Here is a 24,136-nt window from a genome sequence, read left to right on the forward strand (position 1 = left end):
GCGACTTGAACTCTGTACTAAATGTGAGGGAAGACAGGAAACACTCGACTGGTTCCCCGAGGGTAGCTCGCTCCACTGATCGTGTGCTGGAACCCTTTTTAGAGGCCCTAGATCTTCAGGATCCGTGGAGACTGCTACACCCGGCGGATCGGGAATTTTCGCATTACTCCCATGCCCATAAGGCATGGTCGAGGATTGACTACTTGTGTGTCTCTGGTACTATGGTAGATAAAGTAGAAGGGACAGAGATACATGATTTGGTGATCTCTGATCACTCTCCGATCTCCCTTGTGGTCCCCAGTACTTACAGACGGCACCAAGAATTTGTGTGGCGCTTTCCAAGCTACATGATTCGGGATGAAAAGTTTGTAGTGGCTCTAAAAGGCTGGTGGGCAGAGTTTCTGTCCAGTAATTCTGCACACTCTAGCGATGCGCCCCTGTACTGGGAGACTGCAAAGGCGGTTCTGAGGGGGCGTCTGATTGCATATATGTCTGTCATGAAAAAGCGTACCCTAGCGGAGTTCAAATCGGCCAGTGCTAAGCTCCGGGAGGCTTACTCGGCCTATCTCAGCGCACCTTCCCAGGCCCGCTGCGATGACTGGAAAATAGCGAAGTCTGCCTTTGATGTGTGGGCAGAACGCAAGGTAAAGGCTTCTGCCGACAGACTGAGGGCGGAGTATTTTCGCTTTGGTAATAAATCAGGCCGACTCTTGGCGAGGTTGGCAAAAGGGCAGTACCCCTCGCAGTTTATCGCGGCGATGCGGGACACGTCGGGTCATATACAGAATGATCCTGATAAAATCATGAAAATATTGGAAAATTACTATACTGATCTATACAAGGCACCCCAGGTGGTTTATGATGAGGGACGACAATTTCTTGATACTGTGACTTTGCCTTCCATCACCTCTGATCAGCGGGATGCCCTCAATGCAGATTTTTCAGAGGCAGAGGTGCAGTCAGCAATCAAGGCCCTGGCCAATAATAAGGCCCCGGGTCCAGACGGTTATACGGGGGAGTTTTATAAGACTCTCATAGAGGAGATAGTCCCTTCGCTGACGTCCTCCTTTAATCATATTCTCCATACGGGCTCTACCCCCATCCATGCCAACACTGCTCATATCAAGCTTCTCTTAAAACCTAGTAAAGACCCGTTACTGCCCTCATCCTACCGACCTATCTCTCTCATAAATCTTGACCTAAAGATTCCCTCTAAGATCATGGCTGACAGGCTCAGTGCTTTACTTCCTGATTTAATTACTAAGGCTCAGGTGGGCTTTGTGAAAGGGAGATCTGCGGTGTATAACATTAGAAAAGTGCTGACGATACTTGATAGGACACGGCACCATCCTCAGCCGGGAGAGACTCCAATTTTATTGGGGCTAGATGCAGAAAAAGCATTTGATAATGTACGGTGGGACTGGCTGGGGATGGTGCTAGATCATATCGGCATCACTGGGGATTTCCGCACCTTTCTGGGGGGCTTATATAGTGGCCCAAAAGCACGAATTGCACTGCCAGCTCATCTATCGCCCAGTTTCCCCTTGTGCAGGGGGACACGACAAGGCTGCCCCTTGTCGCCGCTGCTTTTTAATATAGCCTTGGAACCCCTTGCCAGACACCTCCTCCAATCTTCGCTCTACGAGGGTATCCGGGTGGGGAACTCCGTTACCAAACTTGCTTTATTCGCAGATGATGCTTTGTTGTTCATAGCTAAACCTCAGCTACATCTGCAGGGAGTTCTGGACTCTATTTCTCATTTTGGCACATTCTCTGGTTATAAGATTAACCCCTCGAAGAGCGAAGTGTTGGAGCTAGGGAGGAAATTGCCTGCTCGCTTCTGGTCCTCTATGGGTCTATCGGGAAGTGTAAAGTGCCAGATTACTTATTTGGGCATCAAGATAGGGGCGGACCCCCATTCCCTTTATCAGCTCAATTACCCACCGCTCTTTGACAAAATCTGCAATGAGTTGAAACGATGGTTCCACCTCCCCATCTCCTTTTTGGGGCGGTGTCACTTGATAAAAATGTTGAGTTTCTCCAAATTACTCTACCCTCTACAGACTATCCCTGTTCTTCTCAAACACAAAGATATTAAGAAACTCAACTCAGCGTTTACACACTATATCTGGGGAGGTAAACGTCCGCGTATTTCCCTCCAAAAACTAATGCTCTCTAAATTTGATGGGGGTATTGGTTTCCCGAACATACGGGGATACAATCTTGCATGTCTACTGCGACATGTCATGGACTGGTTCCATGACACCAGCTACCACACCATATTGCAGTTGGAAGCGGAGCTAGCGGCCCCGTGGGCATTGCAAGCCTGTTTACATACTAAGGTCTCCTCCCTACCGCCTCTACTCCGGCATTCCCTTATCATTAGAGACACTGTGTTGGCATGGAGGGAGGTACGTAAGCTCTTTGGCCTACCCTTCTTGCTGTCCAGAAGAATGCAGCTCTGGAACCATCCTGAGTTCCCACAGGGGCAGGACAATGCTGTCTTCAGAGTATGGAAGGAAAAGGGCATTTTCACGGCTAGTCATCTGATGCATGACGGGGAGAAAAGGTGGCTTACAGCGTCTGAGCTTAAAGACAAGTTTGGCCTGGATGACCGTCATTTTCTGGCCATACATCAGGTGACTTCTTTTTGCAAAAAACGACTAGCTAACCTGAAGAATGAGCTTACCTCCAACGTTTTTGAGACTTTCTTGGGGGCTACCCCACGGCGGGTGACTCTCTCGGACACCTATAGGGCGCTTAATGATAGTTTTTTGACTGTCCGCAAACATGACATCTTTAATAAATGGACGGACAGACTAGGGGTGGAGAACCCTGGGGATAAAATTCTGGAGGGGTGGAACAAAGTTAGGAAACATGTGGTCAGCGAAATATGGCGGGAGACCTTCTTTAAAGTAATGCACCATGCCTACTTCGGCTTTAACTTACCAGCTAATCCTCTATATCCTGACAGGATCCTGAGTTGTCCTAAGTGTAACGTTCCGGCCACGGACTTTTGGCACAGCATGTGGTCCTGTTCATGTACGCAGATTTTCTGGCGAGAGGTGGTGACTTACATTTCCTCTCACTGGAAACTTAAACTTCCCCTTGACCCGACCGTCCTAATTTTCCAGTGTATTGACTCCGCTGTGGTGGAAGCCTGTGGTCTACAATCGGTGCCAGCACTAGTTCATGTTGTCCTACTGATCGCCAAACGTGTTTTACTGCGGGAATGGTTGAAGCCGGAGGCACCTACGGTGCCAATGCTTGTCGACGACCTGAAACTTTTTCTGGCATCAGATAGGTTAGAGGCAGAACGTAATACCGACAAGCACGCCAAAAAATTCTTTCACAAATGGAAGACTTTCATATTGACCCATTTCTCACAGCAGCAAATCTATTCGTTTGTTTACCCGTACAGATTCTCTACTTGGTATCTGAAGGCGGATATTAGTGGTACCCTGGGGAAGCTTAAACTGCCCTCGAGACGTGCAATAGTGGCGGAGGCTCCGGCCAGTTAGCTTGGCCGTCTGGTGGTGTCACTGTGTTCGGGGGAGATTGGCTCTGATGGGTTGGAGAATGAGTACTTCTGTGTTGTCCTCCCTATCCTTCCCTGTACCTTCTTCCTCTCCCCTTTTCATTCCCCCTATCCCCCTCCCCCCCCCCCCCCCCCCCTTCTCTTTTTTTTTTTTTTTTTTTTTTTTTCTTCTTTTCTTCTTCTTTCTTTTCTCTTTGGAGCTGATATGATTGACGCTATGACGACTATAGTATCGGCCTGTTAACTTGTTGAGTTTTGTTTTTCATTATAATCTTTCCGGGGCATCTCTACTAAAAAGAGAGCAGATGCCTGCCGGCTCTAAACCGCCGTTTACATTGGAATGGCGATTGTAAGATTCTATGCTATTGACCAACTACAAAACTAAAATTGAGCGCTGCGACGCTTAGATGGTTTTTGTAAACTGCTTGTCTGAGCTCTAATAAAAAGATATTTAAAAAAAAAAAAAAACAGAGGTCATTTTCACATAAAAACCAAAAATTTTACTAAAACCAACACATTAGAAGCAATTATCTGTTCCAGGGCAGCAATGGCCTGCTTATTTTTAGGGGAATTCATATTGAACCTTGTATATATTTCCTTTTAATTTAGTTCTAAGTATCAAGTATTACCAAGTCATCAATGGAAAGAGTTCACAATTCTCCTTGATTTTAGAGCCTTTAAGGGGGTGTTCCAGGACAGGAAACTCCAGGCAAAGTCTGTTTTTTAATGTTATCAGATAAGTAAAGATAAACAAATTCCTAATGAACAGTAATTATGGGACATGCACATATAATGTTATATCCCTCAATTTAGTAGATCAGGCAGACTTCAATCTGTCTAAAAGAATGTGACGTCATGATCCCGGTGTATGTACCTGAAGGGTCCAGCAGGGGGCGCAGTATATGTAGAAGTATAAAAGTAGAAGTTTATGCAGAGATATATGTAGTACAATCATCCCCGTCCCCAGCCCCCTTCCATGCAGCGGGTGAACTCTTTAATTACCAGCTATCCCGTTCCTATCTGCCTTCCTCCCTGTGCTGCCCGATGCCCGCTCATGTGCTTCCCTGCCTCCCCATGCTGCTCACTCATGTGCCTCCCTCCCTTCCCGTGCTGCCCACTCATGTGCCTCTTTCCCTCCCCTTGCTGCCCACTAATGTGCCAGCCTCCCTCCTTCCCGTGCTGCCTGATGCTCGCTCATGTGCCTCTCTCCCGCCCACCCCGTGCTGCCTGCTGCTGTGCAGTGAGGTAAGCACTCCTTACCTGCCTTCTTCTATTGGTCCCTGACACCTCTCCTGCTGATCAATTACTGCAGCCGGAGAGAGGTGATAGGGACCGATAGAGGAAGGCAGGTAAGGAGTGCGCAGCACGGGGCGGACGGGAGACATATGAGCAGGCACTGGGCAGCACGGGCATGGAGGCACATGAGCAGGAACCAGGCAGCACAGGGAGGAAGAGAGGCAGATGGGAATGGGTTAGATGATGTTCACCCGCTGCATGGGAGGGGGCTGGGGACGGGGATGATTGCACTACATATATAAATAATAATATATTGGTGGGAAATCTACAAAAATTGTCCCTTACAATGAATACCTTCTCCCTCCCATCTCCAGTACTGGGAAGTAGATGTTAATATATACATGTGAATGGTGTAGGAGACTCTGTATTACATGTCCTTTTTGTAAGCTTTTATTTGTAGGTTTATTGCTCCTTTCAAAACATGTAAAATGTCAGCAGTATGTTGGCAAGGACAACATAGGTAGTGATAAAGGGAAGAGATGTAATTGAATGCAAAATGCAGACACTATCCTTCCCATCATTGTCACATCCAAAAAACAAACACTTTCAGTTTCTAGTGTAATACAGTAAGAAACACTATTTCCATATAAATCTTTCAGTTACTAGACAGTGAAGAGCAGTGAAGTTCCAAGTTGATATAAACAAAAAAAAAGAGAAAAATGTGAAAAAAAAATGCCAGGTAAATATGGTAATTTATAAAATTTAATTGACATCTAACATAAGGCCTCAGTGTTGATGCTAATAAAAACACCTTGGCATGTTACTGCGGCATGTTATAGCAAGCTTGCTGCTCCATGTCATGAACAGGCTGTCATCCATATTCCGCTGCTCTGATGTTCATCTGGTACCAGGTTCTGAGACGTGACATAACCCACTCAGCCATTCAGCTAAATGACTGAGCCTGAGTGGGGCCTGTTACATAATGTCTCAGAACCTGGAACCAGCTGCACATTAGGGACCGAAGCAGCAGAATACAATCAGCAGTGCTGGAGCCAGGGAGGTAAGTATACTTTTTTTTCACATGCTCCCTCTCTGGGCACTCCGCAGAAAGGGATCTTGGACGGATAGCACATTTAATTACTTTATAAATTATTTAAAAATGAATATGTAGTATGACTATAGTTGTACTGACCCCCAGAATAAGGTAAGGTGTTATTTATACCACATGGCGAATGGAACAAAATCGCCCCAGTAAAAAAGTTTAAAACAGGTAACTATTAAGTAAAGTAATGAAACTCATCCAACAAAATCAGGCTATACATATTTACACCAATAGAAAAAAATATGGAATTTGGGAAGTTGGGATGAAAAAACCCAGGTTCCCTTTAAATGAATATCTATGAAGTTGTCACCCTCAGAATTCACTAAATTATCCAATGAACCATTACATTTCTGTGCCTAAAGTGTAGCATCATCCCAATTATGGGGAAAGTAATTCAAGCAGGACAAAGTCCCAGAGCCGGCGAGGCAGGGTGGCTCTATCTCGCAGTGCCGCAGAAAACAGCTCAGATTGAAATGAAAGTAAAGAGGATTTCATTGAAATGAGAGAGAATAAATTACTGTAAGCTATTTGGGGTTGCCTGGGACACAGACAGAGGAGATTTAATACTTGCCGGATGTCTGCCTTAACTTGCACGCTACAAAATATCAATTTATTATTATTTTTTTTTATGTTAAGACTCTACGAGGTATATTTTACATGACAAAAATGTAATGGGAATGTAAATAAGGAGAAGCTCTGCCAGGGATTAGATGCATCTTATCAAACACTGCCAGGAAAACTAGAATAATACTGGATGCTTCTCAGGTCACAAGAGCATGTTCTCAAGCTTCCCACAGAAGGCGGAGATTGAACAGACATTTAGTAATAAGAGACAATTCTCTGATCTCCAGCTATATAATGAATTACTTAATGTGTTCTCAGTAGCGGTCTTTGGCACCAAGCACACCAAGCGATCGCTTGGGGCCCCCAACATCCAGGGGGGCCCCCACGCCCCGCTCTTATGCTCAAGACCGCTGGACAGGGTCGCTGCCCGCTCGCTGCTGCCATCTGAACTGTAACTATAAGCACTCGTAATGAGCGCACAGGGGGAGCACACAGGGGTCTGTTTAACTGGGGGAGCGCACAGCGAAGGTCTATATAAATGGGGGAGCACACAGGGGGGCTATATCACAGGGGGGCTATAGACTACTGGGGCTTCACAGAGGGGTCTATATACTACTGGGGGCAGCACACAGGGGGTCTATATACTACTTGGGGCAGCAGAATGGGGTCTATATACAACTTGGAGAGCACACAGGAGGTCTATATCCAAGTGGGAGAGCATACAGGGGGGCTATATACTACTGGGGGAGCACACAGGGGGTCTATATACTACTTGTGAGGCACACAGGAGGTCTATATACTTCTGGGGGAGCACAAAGGGGGCTATATATAACTGGGGAACACACAGGGGTCTATATACTACTGGGGGAGGCAAACAAGGGGTATATACTACTGGGGGCAGGACACAAGGGGTATATACTATTGAGGGCAGCATACAAGGAGTATATATTACTGGCGGTAGCGCACAAGGGGTGTATACTACTGGGGGCAACACACAGCGGTCTATTGTTTTGGAACGCATGTCGAGGGGGGGGGGGCCCAGACATAACTTTGCTTGGGGCCCCAGAAATGCCAAGACCGCCCCTGTTTCTGCAATAGACAATATAATATGATACTGTACATAGCAGGGAATAGAGAAGATCTGGGAGTGATCTTCGATGGTTGGCTTTGGTATGTGAGCAGTGGATCTGTTAGTTTTAAAGTGGTTATCCAGCGCTACAAAAACATGGCTACTTTTTCCCCTCTCTTCTCTCCAGTTCAGGTGGGGTTTGCAATTAAGTTCCATTTACTTCAATGGAACTGAGTTTCAAACCGAACCCTATCTGGAGACAAGAGAGGGTAAAAAGTGGCCATGTTTTTGTAGCGCTGGATAACCCCTTTAAGCAGGTATTTTGACTAGTTCCATTAGCTTAAGAGCTTTTCTGTGAGCACTGTAGCTGACGCTATTATGTGGCCACTGACTCTGCACTCACATAGTCATTTGGTGCTGTTGTAGTGCAGGATCTTGGTACCTAAAGTAAATGCTATAGATGTAATAAGTTGTCCTGTGGCAGTAAATTCATCACAGTGTATATATCCAGTATGGGTACTGTAACTATATTTATTATATTGCTCTGTATTACTTTATGTATATGTAGAATGGTTAATATTCTCTGTGCTGCCCTGTTGGATTTTATGTAAGCATATGAGAGGTAGGTAACATGACTTTCTCACACACGCTTCTTATAGAAGCCACTAGAAATTTCTATGGAAGGAGTTTCCAAGTCCAATCCTCTCTCAGCAGAGGGCTTACACAAACCAGTTAGTCCTGGCTAAGCCAGAGAAGGAGAAGTAGGTCTAGTAGGTACGTCCAGCCCTGTCTCAGGCCAGTGAACAGGGGCGTAGCTAGGGAAATCCAGGGAATGTATCTTGAATTCCCTGGAAGATCCTGCCTGCAGATTCCCGGGATCGCAACTATGCACCCGGGATCGCAGGCATCGCAGGCATACTAATTGAGCAAAGATGCCGTTGGACCAAAAGTCCGACGGTTCGCTCATCCCTAGTAACTACCCTACAGGGAAAACCTTGTTTACCTCAGGGGTGATATTCTGTACACTAGTCAGGTTGTTTGAGCAAGTTAAGGTTTGTCTGCAGCAGAGCAAAGAGCAGCTGAAGCCAAAGTACTCGGTTGATCTTCGCTCGGCCATCTCAGGGAACTGTGAGTGGATCGCAACACCCAGTTGTGCAAGCTCGGGACTCATACTACCAGACCTGACACTCTGTGAACTCTTCTGGCAGAAGGCTGTAACTGTTCAAGCCATGGGTACGAACTTCTTCTATCAAGTTATATTCACTGAGCCAAGTCGCCCCGACAAACTACTGCACTACTTAGACAAGGCCCCTTGGTAACCCCCTAGCCTGCTTGCAATTCAAGCATAACTTTACTACCACCCTGTCAGGGCAGGGGAGGTAGGGACAAGACACGACAGTGAGCCCTGATGCTGAGCCCACCCACTGTCCCTACCTACTTGCTTCAAACGGCCCTAGATAGCCGCAGACAAGGCGGTCCATGCACTAGTATAGGTGTACACGAAACAAGACAGACAAACGAACAGAAAGGGAAGTTGACAAGCCAAAGTCCAAACCAAACGGGCAACGCGGTACAAAGTCAGGTAACAAACGGATAGTCAGAGGTCAGGCGGAAGGTCAGATAACAGGTCACACAAGCAGAGGAATTAAGAATTGGGATCGCAGGAGTAGACAGGGGGAGCTGGGATCAGGGTATGAACCTTAATACCCAGCGCTGTAAGACTGGCTCAGCTTTCTTTTTTGAGGATCAAGAGTCCGGTCCGGATGCCCATTGGGCCGGCTCTCTGATCCTCCAGGTTGCAGACAGGCAGAGAAAAACGTCATTCAAACAGACTTGCTCAGGTGCAGCAATCAAGGCTAACAGAGTTCAGTGTAGCATTGCTGGAAGCTAAAAAGCAATCAGGTGTGTCACACAAAAGCAAAAGAATAGGCTCAGTTCACACAGGGTACTGTACATTCCTGACACACCCAACTTACAAGCTAAAGTACACTGATTTGTGTGATATACACTATATACTTCAGAACCCAGTTTAAACCTTCTGGGGGACATGTATCAAGCGCGTAATGTGGATTTTCGGTGGAAAGTGCCGTTTTGCGAATGAATTTAAGCGCAAATGGGCGATTTGCGAATAAAATATTTGCAAATCGGCACTTTCCACCGGGTACAGCGCGGGGGGGGGGGGGGGGTGGGAGGGGGTGTAGAGGGGGCGGAACAGGGGGTGCGGACTCATAGTCCATGCGATTCATCACTGTTTCCGCCAAAGGATACGCAGAAAACCTACTTTAGCTCTAACCTGGCATAGGTTTTCTGCCGTGCGCACCTGCGCGCACAGGATTTATGTAGAGGCAGTCCGCCTCTACATAAATCTCTGTACCGGCGGAGCTGCAGGGGACATTTTTAAGTCCAGCGCAGAAAACGTCGGACTTAATAAATGTCCCCCTCTGTGTTGTCCATCAGGAGAAGGACAATTGTTATCTGTGTTTTCAATATTCACAGAGTGGAGTATAACAAAATAAATCTAAAATATAACTTTTAATAGTTTAAAGTTAAAATTTATAGCCAAAAATAAATAACCAGACAAACATAGAAAACGGGTGACCTAGGAAAAAAGATTTCTTACCCCTCAACGGTGACTGCTGAGTTGGGATGTACTGGAGTGGTTGTGGACCATTCAAATCACCGTAGCTGTCCTTTATCTTGAATGGATACCACAGTAGGCGGCTGAAGTCCTCTGGTAAATGTGGAAAATAGAAGACACAATAGGGTGCACACTACGTGGGAGATAGGACAGCCGGTCCCTGACACTGTTCTATTACACCCTATTTGTTCTGTCCATCCAGACAGAGCTCCCGCCCTAATAAGGGCGACTCCGCCACACTCACTCCTAGGGTCCCTAGTTAAACCCTAATAATTACATGTGGCTGTGTCCCAATGCATTTCATCTCCCGTTAGGGGAATCATCAGGGGATCAAATAAATATTACAGCGCCACTTCAACAAATAGTGGAAAGGTAAAAGCTGCACGTATGGTGCCAGCCGTGCGTATGGCGTCCCCTTACACACTCCTTTCTACTTTCTATTCTATATTGTCTTATTATGTTGTGCTTACTAGTAACATCATAGCATACAGGACAACAATCCTCAGCATACAGGACAACAACCCTCATCATAGAGGACAACAACCCTCATCATAGAGGACACCAACCCCCAGCATACAGGACAACAGCCCCCAGCATACAGGAGAACAAGAACAATAACCCCCATCATACAGAAGGGGACGCCATACGAGCGGCTGGCGACATACGTGCAGCTTTTACCCTTCCACTATTTGTTCAAGTGGCGCTGTAATATTTATTCGATCCCCTGATGATTCCCCTAACGGGAGATGAAATGCATTGGGACACAGCCACATGTAATTATTAGGGTTTAACTAGGGACCCTAGGAGTGAGTGTGGCGGAGTCGCCCTTATTAGGGCGGGAGCTCTGTCTGGATGGACAGAACAAATAGGGTGTAATAGAACAGTGTCAGGGACCGGCTGTCCTATCTCCCACGTAGTGTGCACCCTATTGTGTCTTCTATTTTCCACATTTACCAGAGGACTTCAGCCGCCTACTGTGGTATCCATTCAAGATAAAGGACAGCTACGGTGATTTGAATGGTCCACAACCACTCCAGTACATCCCAACTCAGCAGTCACCGTTGAGGGGTAAGAAATCTTTTTTCCTAGGTCACCCATTTTTTATGTTTGTCTGATTATTTATTTTTGGCTATAAATTTTAACTTTAAACTATTAAAAGTTATATTTTAGATGTATTTTGTTATACTCCACTCTGTGAATATTGGTACTATTTAGTGTGAGTATATTTTGTGGTATTATCATTGGATTTGCATTATCTGTGTTTTTAGAAGTAGGTCTTCATAGTTACAGTATGGTTGGATACAGCATTGGCTCCAGTTGTATGGGTTTAGCCTCAGGAACTTGCCCGTTTAATGTTAAATAAGGCGATGGGTCCAGATGGTGTCCAGCCCAAGCTTCTTGAAGAACTCAAATCTGTGATTGCTGCTCCCCTGACAGATCTTTATAACCAATCCCTCCTAACAGGAAATGTTTCTGATGATTTGTCTGTTTGCTGATGATACAAAAGTGTGCAGTGGGGTTGATAGTCCTGGAGGTTTCAGCAATATGGAAAATGGTTTAGCCTTAATAGATAAGTGGTCCAAACAATGCAAACTGCAGCTCAATGTTTTCAAATGTAAAATATTGTGGGATCCGCAGGTTCAGGTTAATTCTTTGAACCCACTCACCACTACTTTATGTGCAGGTGGTAGAGTCCAGGAGGTGGCCAGAAACAGCTGGGATTGGGATTGGTTCTTGGTCTTAAGCAGGAGCTCTGAGAACTGCGTCCTGCTCCGAACACTGCTAGGCTCCACCCCCACCCTCATAGAACACTGTTTTATGATGTGAATAACCAGAGGATGACAAAGCAAATTTATTTTCTACACAATTACCCTACAACTAGGTTCTGTCAATGTTAAGTTGTATCCTGTTATTATATTTGTTATTATACTGTATAATTTGTGGTCAGTCAATCACTTTCTTTGAGTACAATATTTGTCCAAGTGTTTTGGGGCATAAACACTGTTTGAGCATCACATATCAAAATAGTTTATGCTGAGACCTGCATGTCCATGATTATAAGAATTTATACTGCTCAATCATTTATAAATATTTCCAGTAAAAGATCTGATTGTAAAAAAATGTTAATTATTTAGCTTTGCTAGATGACAGAATACTAGAAAACAATGCAAATGTCAATGTTTTCAAATGTAAAATAATGCACTTGGGCAGGAGGAATCCTCTATCTGAGCATCATATTGGCAGTTCTGTGTTTGCAAAGACTGCAGAAGAGAAGGATTTAGGGGTAGTGATTTCTGACAGCCTTAAATGAGTCACCAGTGCAACCAGGCAATGGGGAATGCAAATCGTATGCTGGGGTGTATAGCTAGAGGTATAACCAGTAGGAAGAGAGAGATTGTGATCCTGCTGTATACAGCTCTGGTGAGGCCACATCTGGAATACTGTGTCCAGTTCTGGAGACCTCATCTAAAAAAGGACATTGATAAAATGGAACGGGTCCAAAGACGGGCTACAAAATTGATGGAGGGTGTGAGGCATAAGCCAAATGAGGAAAGACTTAAGGATTTGAATCTGTATAGTATGGAGGAAAAAAGAAAAAGGGGGGACATGATTGAAACCTGTAAATAAGTAAAGTACTAAATAAGGTTCAGGAGGGAAGTGTTTTTAGAAAAAAAAACTGAACTCAAGAACAAGAGGACATAGTGAAAGGTGTTAGCGCTGGGACGCTGGCAAGATAGGCAGACAGAACAAGAACAGTGAGCCCTAAACTGAACCCACCCACTGTCCCTGCCTACTTGCCACAAGAAAGCCCTAGGCGACTATGGGCAACCACGGTGTCGGTCCCTGCACTAAAATAGGTGGCAACAGCGGGCAGCGAAGTACAAAGCAACAGGCAAGAGGAAGGTCCAGATACAGGCACGAGGTTTAGAATAGGCAGCAAACAAAGATAGTCAAAACAGAGTAAGCCAAAGATCAAACACATTGAGAGATTCAATACAAAGCTGAGCAAGATTGATAGAACTACAATAACCAGCAGGGATTGCTGGAGCTCACTACTATTTATGGAGGATCAGGGACTCAGTCCAGCAGCTGATTGGACCGGGCTCTGATCCTCAACACAGTTCACCTGCACATCAACAGGTTAACCCTGAAGCTGCCAAGGCATAGCAAGCAAGACAGGTGGGGCTGAACAAACCTAATATACACCTGTGTTCAGACAAGGTTCAGAACACTAAACAAACACAAACTCAGCGCCTTCTTGGCTGCACAGCCCAAACTGGGGAGCACCGAGGCACAGTCCTGACAAGAGGTTAGTTAGGGGAAGATAAAATATTACTTTACTGAAAGAGTAGTACATGCTTGGAACCAACTACCAGCAGATGTGTTTGGTAAATCCATAATAACAGAATGTAAACCTGCCTGGGATAAACATATATCTATCCTAAGATAATAAAAATGGCAATACTAAAAAGGGCAGACTAGGTGGACCAGGTGGTCTTTTTCTGCCAACAATTTTCTATGTTTCTATGTTACCGCTTCCTCTCATACACTAGAGAGAAACTCTGTGTGAACTACAGTACATCTTCTGTGCCATCTAAGAGAACACTTCTGTTATTGGCTCAAGTTCACAAGAGTGTTTTGTTGCCATTATTTGCAGCATGGGCTTTCTACACCTGCATCCAGACACTTCACACCCAGGAGTGCCCCAGGGTCATACGCTATCCTACATATACAGACCCTGACACAAATTGCAGAGGCCATGAGGATGAAGCCCAAAGTGCAGATGTTGCCCTCTAGCTACTATAACTTCACCAACTCATCTGGCCCTACATAAAATCTGTCATCTACCAGTGGGTATAACAGTAGAGCTTTGCTGCGAGCATTATTCTGTGGAGCGCTATGACTCTGTAATAGGACACAGTGGCTGGAACTGGGGTTGTGGTATATGTCACTGATATCAGGGCGCTAGAAGAATGACACCTGCAACCAGAATGTCCAAATCTTGTGAGGCAGGAAAAAAGATTACTTTGTTCAGTGCAAAAAAAATAAATAAATTGGGGATTTCCATATCCACCTGTTATTTTTTAGCATTATCAATAGAGTTTCCTGTGAAGCTAGGTTCTCCCACTATGGAGGTGTTTCCTCTTTCAGTCACACATATCCCTTCATTGGGATCCTTTCCCTTTCCTAACACATCTTAAGCCTGGTGTTAATGAATGACATCATCACATTACCATGAGAAACGTCTCCTCAATAGGATTATAATCATTTACTGCACTTTGCAACTTCAGTGTAAACTGCTTCTACCTCCTACTGTTAGAGCTTATGCACTTGGCTATAATGTGGCTCTGTGCAAGTTCCCATTTGTAGAAGCATTATGTGGATCCATAGAATTGATGGTCCATATTCTACCTCAATATGTCTCCAATTTCATTTTAAGCTGACAGGGAAAAAAACACATCACATGATCCATTAAACACTGTGCTATGGAATATTCTCCCCTAGAGCTGCATGCAGGCACCATATGGCAGCACATGCGTGTCTTACAGAAACATGTTGACACCTTGCAGCTGTACAGGGTGCAAGGCCCAATGACAATATATACCATCTCTAAATTGCAGACACATTTTTGTGGCAGTTAAGAGGTTAAATGCATATAAGCTAGTGATACAAATACTTTACAAATCATAGACATGTCAATTACAGAGAGAAAATAATCAGATTTCTATTCTTTCTTTATCACACATACACGATAATGGTATGCATAATTCAGCTGACTAGCTTGACAGTAATTAGACCACAACAATGCTGTAAGTAAAAATTCGGATGTTCCCTAATTTATCCTTTCAGTCAAAAATTCGTAGGCTAATTCACCTCCATGTCCCTCTGCTGCCACCATCTGGACAGTAAAGGGAACTGCATAGGTGTTTTCCACATACTCTGAGCACCACTTAGCGGACAAAATACCAGCTATAGTCCATACAATAACAGGAAATTCACTAGAAAGAAAAGGAGCAGTGTGTTGTGTACATCGCCTAAAACTGCAGCTTGCATAGAAATAAGAAAGTGGATTACTGGTGGTGCTCACCTTGGACAGGTGCAGGAATCAGAGGAAGATTAACACAATCAGAGGTCTGATGTGTGGAGTTTTTTCTACAGGAATAGGCACTGCATGGCATGTCCAAGATCCTTTTCAAAGGAGGATGGGAGTCGTAGTAATACATACATAATGCGTTTCGAGGGGGTCCCTCTTCATCAGATCAATAGCATGATCTTATCAATCATAAGCATGATGGATAGTGTATGGATCCAATGATTGTGAATCTAGAATAACAATCATTGGATCCATGCACTATGTCACTACACATTTCTCCCACTGAGTAATATGGGATCTTCTGGAGACTTAGTATATACCAAACAATGTTGGGTGATAGAAAAGTATTAGGCAGGGGTGGGTGTGAGATGTTCACAGGAAAATTCACAATATTCCCACTGGCCTAGAGAAAAAACAATCAAATGTATGAAAAAGGCCACACAGCTTGAATGCACCCTTAAAGGACAAGTGCCATGAAAAACTTTTTCCCAGTATTTGAAGAACATTACAAAGTTATATAACTCTGTAATATACTTAAATCACCTATCTGCCTCCATTCCCTGTCTTTTCCCCCCTCCACCCCCCACCAGGAAGTGTCCTGACTCACACAGACCTGATTACTGTCGTCACTGTCACCAAGCTCTTCTCTCAGCTCCTTCTCCTGTTACACCAGCCTCCCCCCTCCCCTGCCTTGTCAGGTGACAGGCTTGCTCACCTCCGATTGGCTGAACAACTGCAAGCCATCACTTGTCACATGTCACTTGCTTATCTTCACTCCGACTGACTCCGGCACATAGGCAGCTCCCCCCTCCCCTCATACCCTCTCTCCTGCTGCCGTGGACTCAGTGAAGGAGTCATGTCACTAGAGAAGATAAGCTGAGCAAGCAGAGTCACCTGACAAGGAGGGGGAGGGGGAGGGGGAGGCTGGTGTAACAGGACCTAGAGCAGCCCTCCTGCTGATGACTCATCCTCACAAGAAGGAGCTGCCTGGTGACGGTGACGACAGTAATCAGGTCTGTGTGAGATAGGACACTTCCTGGTGGGGGGTGGAGGGGGGAAAAGACAGGGAAGGGAGGCAGATAGGTGATTGAAGCACATTACAGAGTTATATAACTTTGTAATGTGCTTCAATTACTGGGAAAAAGTTTTTCATGGCACTTGTCCTTTAAAGAGGGCAGGCTGAGGTTTTGGAAACAAGGATTGCACTGAAAGTATATTCGACAATTGCATAACTTTTCATTGTACAGTTATTTGCTAAACCTTAATGAGAAGGAGAAGTGATTCCTTTATATTTTTATGTATTTTATTTTTATTTTTTATCTTTTTAATAAGGGTCATAGTTGACAACATGGGCCACTTCCTTGTCCCATCTCAATACAAAAAAATTGCCTGGCCAGTCAACATCTGTCCACAACAGTGATCCATTTCAGCCAGTGACCAGACTCACCACATTTCCTTTCTAATATGGGTCATGAAGTAGTAATGTGCAGAATTGTGGTGAGCGTCAGAACAGAAGCAGTGGGAAACAGGCGGTGAGTAATGTTTATTTGTTTTAAATCCAGGCTGACTAAAATAAAGTATCCTACAGACCAATACCGGACCGGATTAAGGTTGGTGGAGGCCCCGGGCGACAAAAAAACAAGGACAGGGACAGGAGGAGTAGCTGGGGTGACTGGGAAGGGGAGCAGCTAGGGGGGCAAGGATAGCAGCTAGGGGGGCAGGGACAGGGGGAGCAGCTGGGGTGACGGGAAGCAGCTGAGGTGACAGGGGGAGCAGCTGGGGTGACACTGACAGGGGGGGAAGCTGGGGGGCAGGGGGAGCAGCTGGGGTGACAGGGAGAGGGGGAGAAGCTGGGGGACAGGGGGAGCAGCTGGGGTGACGGGGAGCAGCTGAGGTGATAGAGGGAGGCGGAGCAGCTGTGGTGACGGGAGGGGAAGCAGCTAGGGGGGCAGGGATAGCAGCTAGGGGGGCAGGGACAGGGGGAGCAGCTGGGGTGACGGGAAGCAGCTGAGGTGACAGGGGGAGCAGCTGGGGTGACACTGACAGGGGGGGAAGCTGGGGGGCAGGGGGAGCAGCTGGGGTGACAGGGAGAGGGGGAGAAGCTGGGGGACAGGGGGAGCACCTGGGGTGACAGGGAGCAGCTGAGGTGACAGAGGGAGGGGGAGCAGCTGTGGTGACAGGGGAGAAGCTGGGGGGCAGGGGGAGAAGATGGGGGAAGCTGGGGTGATAGAGGCAGGGGGACAGGGGAGAAACTGGGGGGCAGGGGGAGAAGAAGGGGCATCTGGGGTGATAGGGCAGGGGGAGAAGCAGGCGGGGCAGGGAGAGGCGCTGGGGGGGCAGGGAGAGAAGCTGGGGGGGCAGGGTATTGGTTGAGGGGCTGGAGGTGAGCTTCCGGCAGACAGTCTGTTACACACAAGCACGGAAGCTCATAGCAGCAGCCCGGACTTCTCCCCTGCTCAGCGCGATGACGTCACTGTGCACCGCTGCCGAGCAGGAAGTCCGTGCATCGCGGGCTGCTGCGAGCTTCCGTGTCTGTGTGTAACAGGCTGTCTGCAGAAAGCTCACCTCACCCCGCTGACACCGCGCAACCCCCCCCCCCCTCCCGGTTGACATTACCGGTGGGGGGTTGAAAAGAAAATAATAAAAATGCACCAGCCTGAACCCGGAACCCTGCTTCCGGGTTCGGGTTGGTGGGGGCCCCTTTGTGGTGGGGGCCCAGGGGCACGTGCCCCTGGTGCCCATTCCTTAATCTGGCCCACACAGTAAGAAACAGTTTTGTCTAGTCTTGATTCTTTCCATTTTAATTTTTAATTGAGAAAAAAGTAATAAAGAAATATATAACACAGGCATGAAATCTAGGACTGATTGGGTTTACCTCAGAAATCAAAAGTAAGCTCTGCATCTCAATGAGTATCTTGTTTCTGCCTGCTGCACTGCGCAGCTTACTATCCTATTATGCAAGTTTGATGCTTTCCAACAACAATTAACAGAGGTGTCAGCTCTGGGAGAAACATGAGGCGACCCCATGGAAACCACACACATTGCCTGTAATAGTAGCTGTGTGATCCTAAGAGAGGCCATATGGTGAGGCTGTGCAAGGAGGAATGAATGAAGACACTGCATGAGTTATTTAACAGCAGAACAACATAGCAGGCTAGTATATTGTATTAGATAGATAGATAGATAGATAGATAGATAGATAGATAGATAGATAGGACATAGATAGATAGATAGATAGATAGATAGATAGATAGATAGATAGGACATAGATAGATAGGAGATAGATAGGAGATAGATAGATAGATAGATAGATAGATAGATAGATAGATAGATAGATAGATACACACACACACACACACAGTACAAGTTGCCCTGGCTGAGTTCTATACTTATTAGACAAGGCCCCAAGACAGCCCCTAAATATTACTACACCTAAGTAACACTTACTGACAGTTTTTAATAAAATTCAGCAGAATTGTGACTGCAGCTCTATGTAGGATACAATTGCCTGGTTCGGCCTGTTTTTTAGGCAGAAAATAACCAAAGGAATTTAGCAGAAGAAAAGCAGATGAGAATTGTACAATTGTCATCCACATTACATGGGTGCACAAACAATGTCTAAAGCATATTGTAAAGTATATTCACCCTCTTGGGGTGGATTGAGAGCTAGATTTGCAGTGATATTATTCACAGATGTATCCGTATACAAGCTATGTTGGAACATAACAACAGCTTCAGATTATGCTGAAGGACCTATATCATACAGACAGCAAGAGGTGCTGTGTTAATGTGTATTTATAAGCATAGTTCTGCTTGCCCACTCTATCACTACTGTATGTTCAGTCTGGTGTTTTGTTCATTCTTTTTCACATATTCTCTATCTAACAATGGCACATGTAATGGGTGCTGCTTGCCTTAAGTAAAGCAGTCTGTTTCTCCTTTCAGGAGGTGCTGTCAGCTGGACTAGCACAAAACAGCTGTTGTACTTTCATTAACAGAAGCAGCAGCACAAGCAAGTCAAGAAGTTGTCTGGCTACAATTGTTGCTAGAGTTGGGTCAACAGCTGTTAAAACCAACAGAGACAATCAAAGATGTCCTGCACTTGCACAGATGGAAAAGGTTAGCCCAAGAACCAGCCATATAGGATCTTCAAGGACAAGAAATTCAGGACCCAGTAACAACCAGGCAGGTCACTGACCACAGGGGAAAAGGGTACAACAGGTCTTACATTCTTAAAATGCAAGCAAATATATTTATAAAACCTCTACATGCAGTAAGATATTTCAAGCTTATGAAGAAGCTGAGCCTAATAGATTAAGCCTTAGCTGTTGAGAAGGGGTGCTGGAATATTAACAACAGCTTCAGCTTACACTGGAGGATCTATATCATACAGACAGCAGGTGGCACTGTTTTAAGTGTTAATGTGTATTTATATGCATAGTTCTGCTAGTCCTAATGTTCACTCAGTTGTTTTGTTCATTCTCTGTTTCGTGAATACTCTACCTTCTAATGGCACATGTAATGGTTGCTGCTTGTCTCGAATAAAGCAAACACGTGTATTTATCCCACAATGTTTGTGTGCTGGGGGAGGAGCAAGAGCTTTCTGTTCAGGACAGTGTGGAGAGAGGACGCAAACTAGAGAGCTCTCCACAGCGGTCTTGTCCGGGCCCCAGGTCCCCAGGTCCCCAAAGTTCAGTCTTAGCCAGAGCCTCACATGGGTAGGACGCAGGACAGTACACTGTCACCAACTTACCTACACGTACCCACACAAAGCACTATGCAGTATTAAACCTCTTAGGAGAAGACCAGCCAACAGACAACCTCAACCCACGCCATGGATTGGGAGAAGTACAGCGCAAGACAGTATCCACTATAGAGCCACAGAGCCAGGAACTGACCCGGGTGGAACAAAGTAGCAGTAAGCCTATGAACTCCATCTCGCAATGCGGTTGTCAGCAGGGAACCCTCAGCATTCCACTCAGCCTAGGTAACAAGGTCTGGGAGCTGTGTCACCCATTAGTACGGTTCAGCCAATGCTAGTGGGCGTAAGGTGATGCGAAGACTATAGGAAAGGTCAATACACAGGCACAGGTGTTCTTCTTTTTCTTCCTCTACTACAAGTATTATTCTATTATACCCCCAAACATCCCGGCAGAGCACGCTACTACATGGGTTGAGACTCTCACGGCATCCTCCTCTCTGCTGCCCTACCTCAGTACAACTCCATCAACACAACTATTTCCTACTCAGCACTTATCTCGCAGATCTGGGTGCCCTATGTGCAAGTTTGTATTGGAACTTTTGTCAAGTGTATCTCAAAGCTTTTCTGTATTACCTGCTACCCATTTGCAAGAAGTAAACCAACTCAACGTTATCACAGAGTCTTTAATTATTTATCACCACCTGCACAGCATATACACCGCAACCTTGGGATACTTCCTCTTTCTGTAGGTGGCCGGTCCTGCTATGCAGGAGGGTCATTACACCGCTCTGGACACCTGTGACTACATCATCTGTGACATTATACCAAGGGACCCGGTAGCAACCCGGCAGGACTCTGACCACAGGGGAAAAGGGTACAACAGGTCTTACATTCTTAAAGCAGGCATGCCATCACACCTGTGTGCCCACCTGCACTGGTGTCACGTGACAATCTAATAAGGTCCGGTCCGGCACCAGAGTGGCGTCACACTACAACACCTAGCAAGTAACTGGCCATCCCTCCGCTATAAAACCAACCGGGGGTCGCCACAGAATCACAAGTACTTACTCAGATTCTTTGTCCTTTAAATCCGTCACCAAATATGTAGTAGCAAAGGTTCCACTGCCCAGTTTCTGGTGGACAGTATATCTCTTCATTATTTGGGATCCAGGAAAAAATCCGCTTTGGCACATTGCTGTTCTGCCTAGGTCCACAGGTAAATCCATCTGTAAATATAGCATTAGAACACTTAAAGGATTAAGTCATGATTGGAGGTCATTTGGTTCTATGCAATCTCCATAACAGGCTCCAAACAGACCACCAATATGTCACCAATTCCTTGATGGAGATTTTCATTGATAATTTTGTCAGGGGGCACAAACATTTACTTACCAGCCAAAGAAACTTCTAGATTGTCAGTCACAGCACTCATAAACAGCCAGCCCTGCGTTATATAATAGCCCCTCTTCTCTAAAGCAAAGAGACCCCTTCTCTTTGAGAATTAGAACCCTATTGACTATGTGAATGTTCACAAATAGCATATACACAGTGGATTTCCCTCTATGTATAATTAGTTATTTATATTGACTTATTTTTCTAGTATAATTAAATATAGCATACAATCCGCAGCATAGACATATGTATAAACATATCCTAAATGACACAAGTCCAAAAAAATAGTGGTCAGCTCACCTCTGAATATTCCAATGGACAAAGTATATATATCAGGAGGGTCCATTGGTCCAAAGGTGGCCAGCCATAATCCACAGAGAGCCGTACTCAACATGTAACGGTCCCAGCACTCCAGAATCTATTAAAATTGATACTTTGTTTCATATTGATGCTAAGATGTATTTTTATCTTTTTTGACATGAAATAAACTATCAATTTTAATGGATTTGCCAAGTGCTGGGACTGTTACATGTTTAGTACTGATATCCTAAATGAGGGTATCCCTACATCAAAGGCCCTATTATACTAAGTGATTATCGGTTGTATTCAGACGATATCGGCTGATAATCATCTTGTGTAATAGAAGACAATGATCAGCAGAAATGCACGATGTCGGCTGATTTTTGTCTTTTAACATGGTGAAAACTCAACGATCACGATAGCAGCGATATGTTGTCGTTTCTCCGCATAATAGGAGCAGAGGCAGCAGACCTCCGCTATCTCGTATGGGCTGCCCGGACAATCTATTGATCACCCAGGTAGCTCCCCCCTGCAGCTCCCCGTGCCCCTCCCCCAGCTCTTACCCGCTTGTTGTAGCCGCGTGTAATAGAGCCAGAGGGGAACGAGTAGCAAGTGAGCACTGACCTGGCTTGCTCCTTTGAATCGCCCTGTGTAATAGGAGCTTAAAACTTTCTAAATATCCACAGGCCACAAGATAAGTATCTGATCAGTGGGGTTCCATCTGCTAGGACCCCTACCAATCATGAGAACAGATGTTTCTTGTTACCCATGTGAATCAAACCGCAATCCACATGATGAACCACTACTATATTTATTTAGACTGCTGTACTGCTGATGTCATAAGTCAAAACTAGTAATGAACAGAAAATGAACCAGCTCTCACAACATTGAGAAGTGGTGTCTGATGGACATGCTTTCCTTTTCTGTCTATGGAGAATATTTCAACACACAACAGCAAACCACAAAACTGAAGCACTGTGCAAAATAAAACATTGTGTAACTTTCCTGAAGTGGCCAGTTTTCATGCTAAGCACTGTGTACATGTTTTATTACAGCTGTCCATGTTTTGTTCAATGTGAATTGTAGAGAAAGTCTTAAATGATGCTTCCATTCTGCAGAAGCCTCACACACCTGCTTCATGCCAGCCTTCACTTGGATAATTTACAGGGCGCAGGTTGAGGTGTGGGTATTAATTGCTGTGGATTATTGCACACAGAGCACCCAGCTGAGCCCCCTGTGTCTAAGGACAAAAGGGCAGGTAGAAGAGCACGGCTATGTCAGGCTCTTTATGAGACAATCACATTGTGAGGCAGCATATATCAAAGACTAAATGTGCACCCGATCAAATCTGACTGCCAGCAGATTCTATGAGAACAACAGAGAAAATGTCACAATCCTGAGGATGCTGCTCAGAGTTAAAGGGAATCTGTCTGCTGTAATTTACATTCTAAACTGCTGACACTGTTAGATAACTCTTAGGTCAAGGATACCTTTTTATATATCAGGCTATGCTTCCATATAGAAAAGTGCTTTTATTCTTCAATGCAAAGTGTCAAAGATGCTTTCCAAGCCCCTGAATTGATTCTAGCTGGGATGCCTCTCTACTCCCCCTCCCATCTCTATCCCTGCTTAAAGGGGAGTCATCAGCAGGTTGGGCAAATCTAACCTGCTGATAGCTTCCTATAGCCTAGAGATGAGCGAACTGTTTGGACTTTTGGTCCGAAAGCAGTTCGCTCTCTCGTCATACCTTTGATCCCGGCCGCATAGTTGCGCTCCTGGGAATATGCAGCCAGGATATTTCAGGGAATCGATGTTGAATTTCCTGGAATATCCTGGCCGCTTATTCGCGGGATCGCAACTATGCGGCCGGGATTACAGGCATGACGAGAGAGCGCCGATGCCGTTGGACCAAAAGTCCGACGGTCCGCTCATCTCTACTACCGCCCCACGAGCACTAATACGGCCGCCCCCGGGACAGACCCCTACGTAGATAATCATTAGAGGGGGAGGGGCGGTCAGGGGGCTGTAGCTTCAGCGCCCCTTGCCCACTAATTTGCTATCAGATTCGTCTAACCTGCTGATAGTTCCATTTTAATTGACAAGATGAGCCCTAAGCCTTAAGTGTCAGGAATGGGAGGGGAGCACTTCAGAGGCGTGGGAAAGCCTCTTTGACACTTTACATAAGAGAATAAAAGAATATTCCTTGTTATAGAAGCAGAGACAGATATATGACAGGTACTATATCAGAAGTTTGAAATGCGAACTGCAGCTGACAACTTCACTTTATGCTGACCATATACATTAGACTAATGTTGTCTGAAGGATCCAATTTCAGCGGGACCTTAATGTGTATGGGGGCCTTCTGACTTTCTCCTGATGGCAGTTGTCATAGTGAAGAAAGATTAGACAGTTGTATTTGTAGATGCCTGATCAATTCGTTCTGAGCGGAGGTAAGTTTCCACCACACCAACAATGGCTTATTTACCTTATCCCATTGAGA

General features: G+C 45.5%; 1 protein-coding gene across 1 annotated transcript in view; it reads right to left on the reverse strand.

The window, feature by feature from the left end:
* Nucleotides 1-21,170, reverse strand: part of LOC138788313 (serine/threonine-protein kinase Nek11-like) — a 271,682-nt gene extending 250,512 nt beyond the window's left edge. Inside the window, exon 1 of the mRNA XM_069966064.1 lies at nt 21,013-21,170. Within this exon, the coding sequence (XP_069822165.1) occupies nt 21,013-21,170 (158 nt within the window). The remainder of the gene's footprint in view (nt 1-21,012) is intronic.
* Nucleotides 21,171-24,136: the final 2,966 nt, after the last annotated feature.

Source organism: Dendropsophus ebraccatus, chromosome 4 (assembly GCF_027789765.1).
Source record: "Dendropsophus ebraccatus isolate aDenEbr1 chromosome 4, aDenEbr1.pat, whole genome shotgun sequence".
Lineage (NCBI taxonomy): Eukaryota > Metazoa > Chordata > Amphibia > Anura > Hylidae > Dendropsophus > Dendropsophus ebraccatus.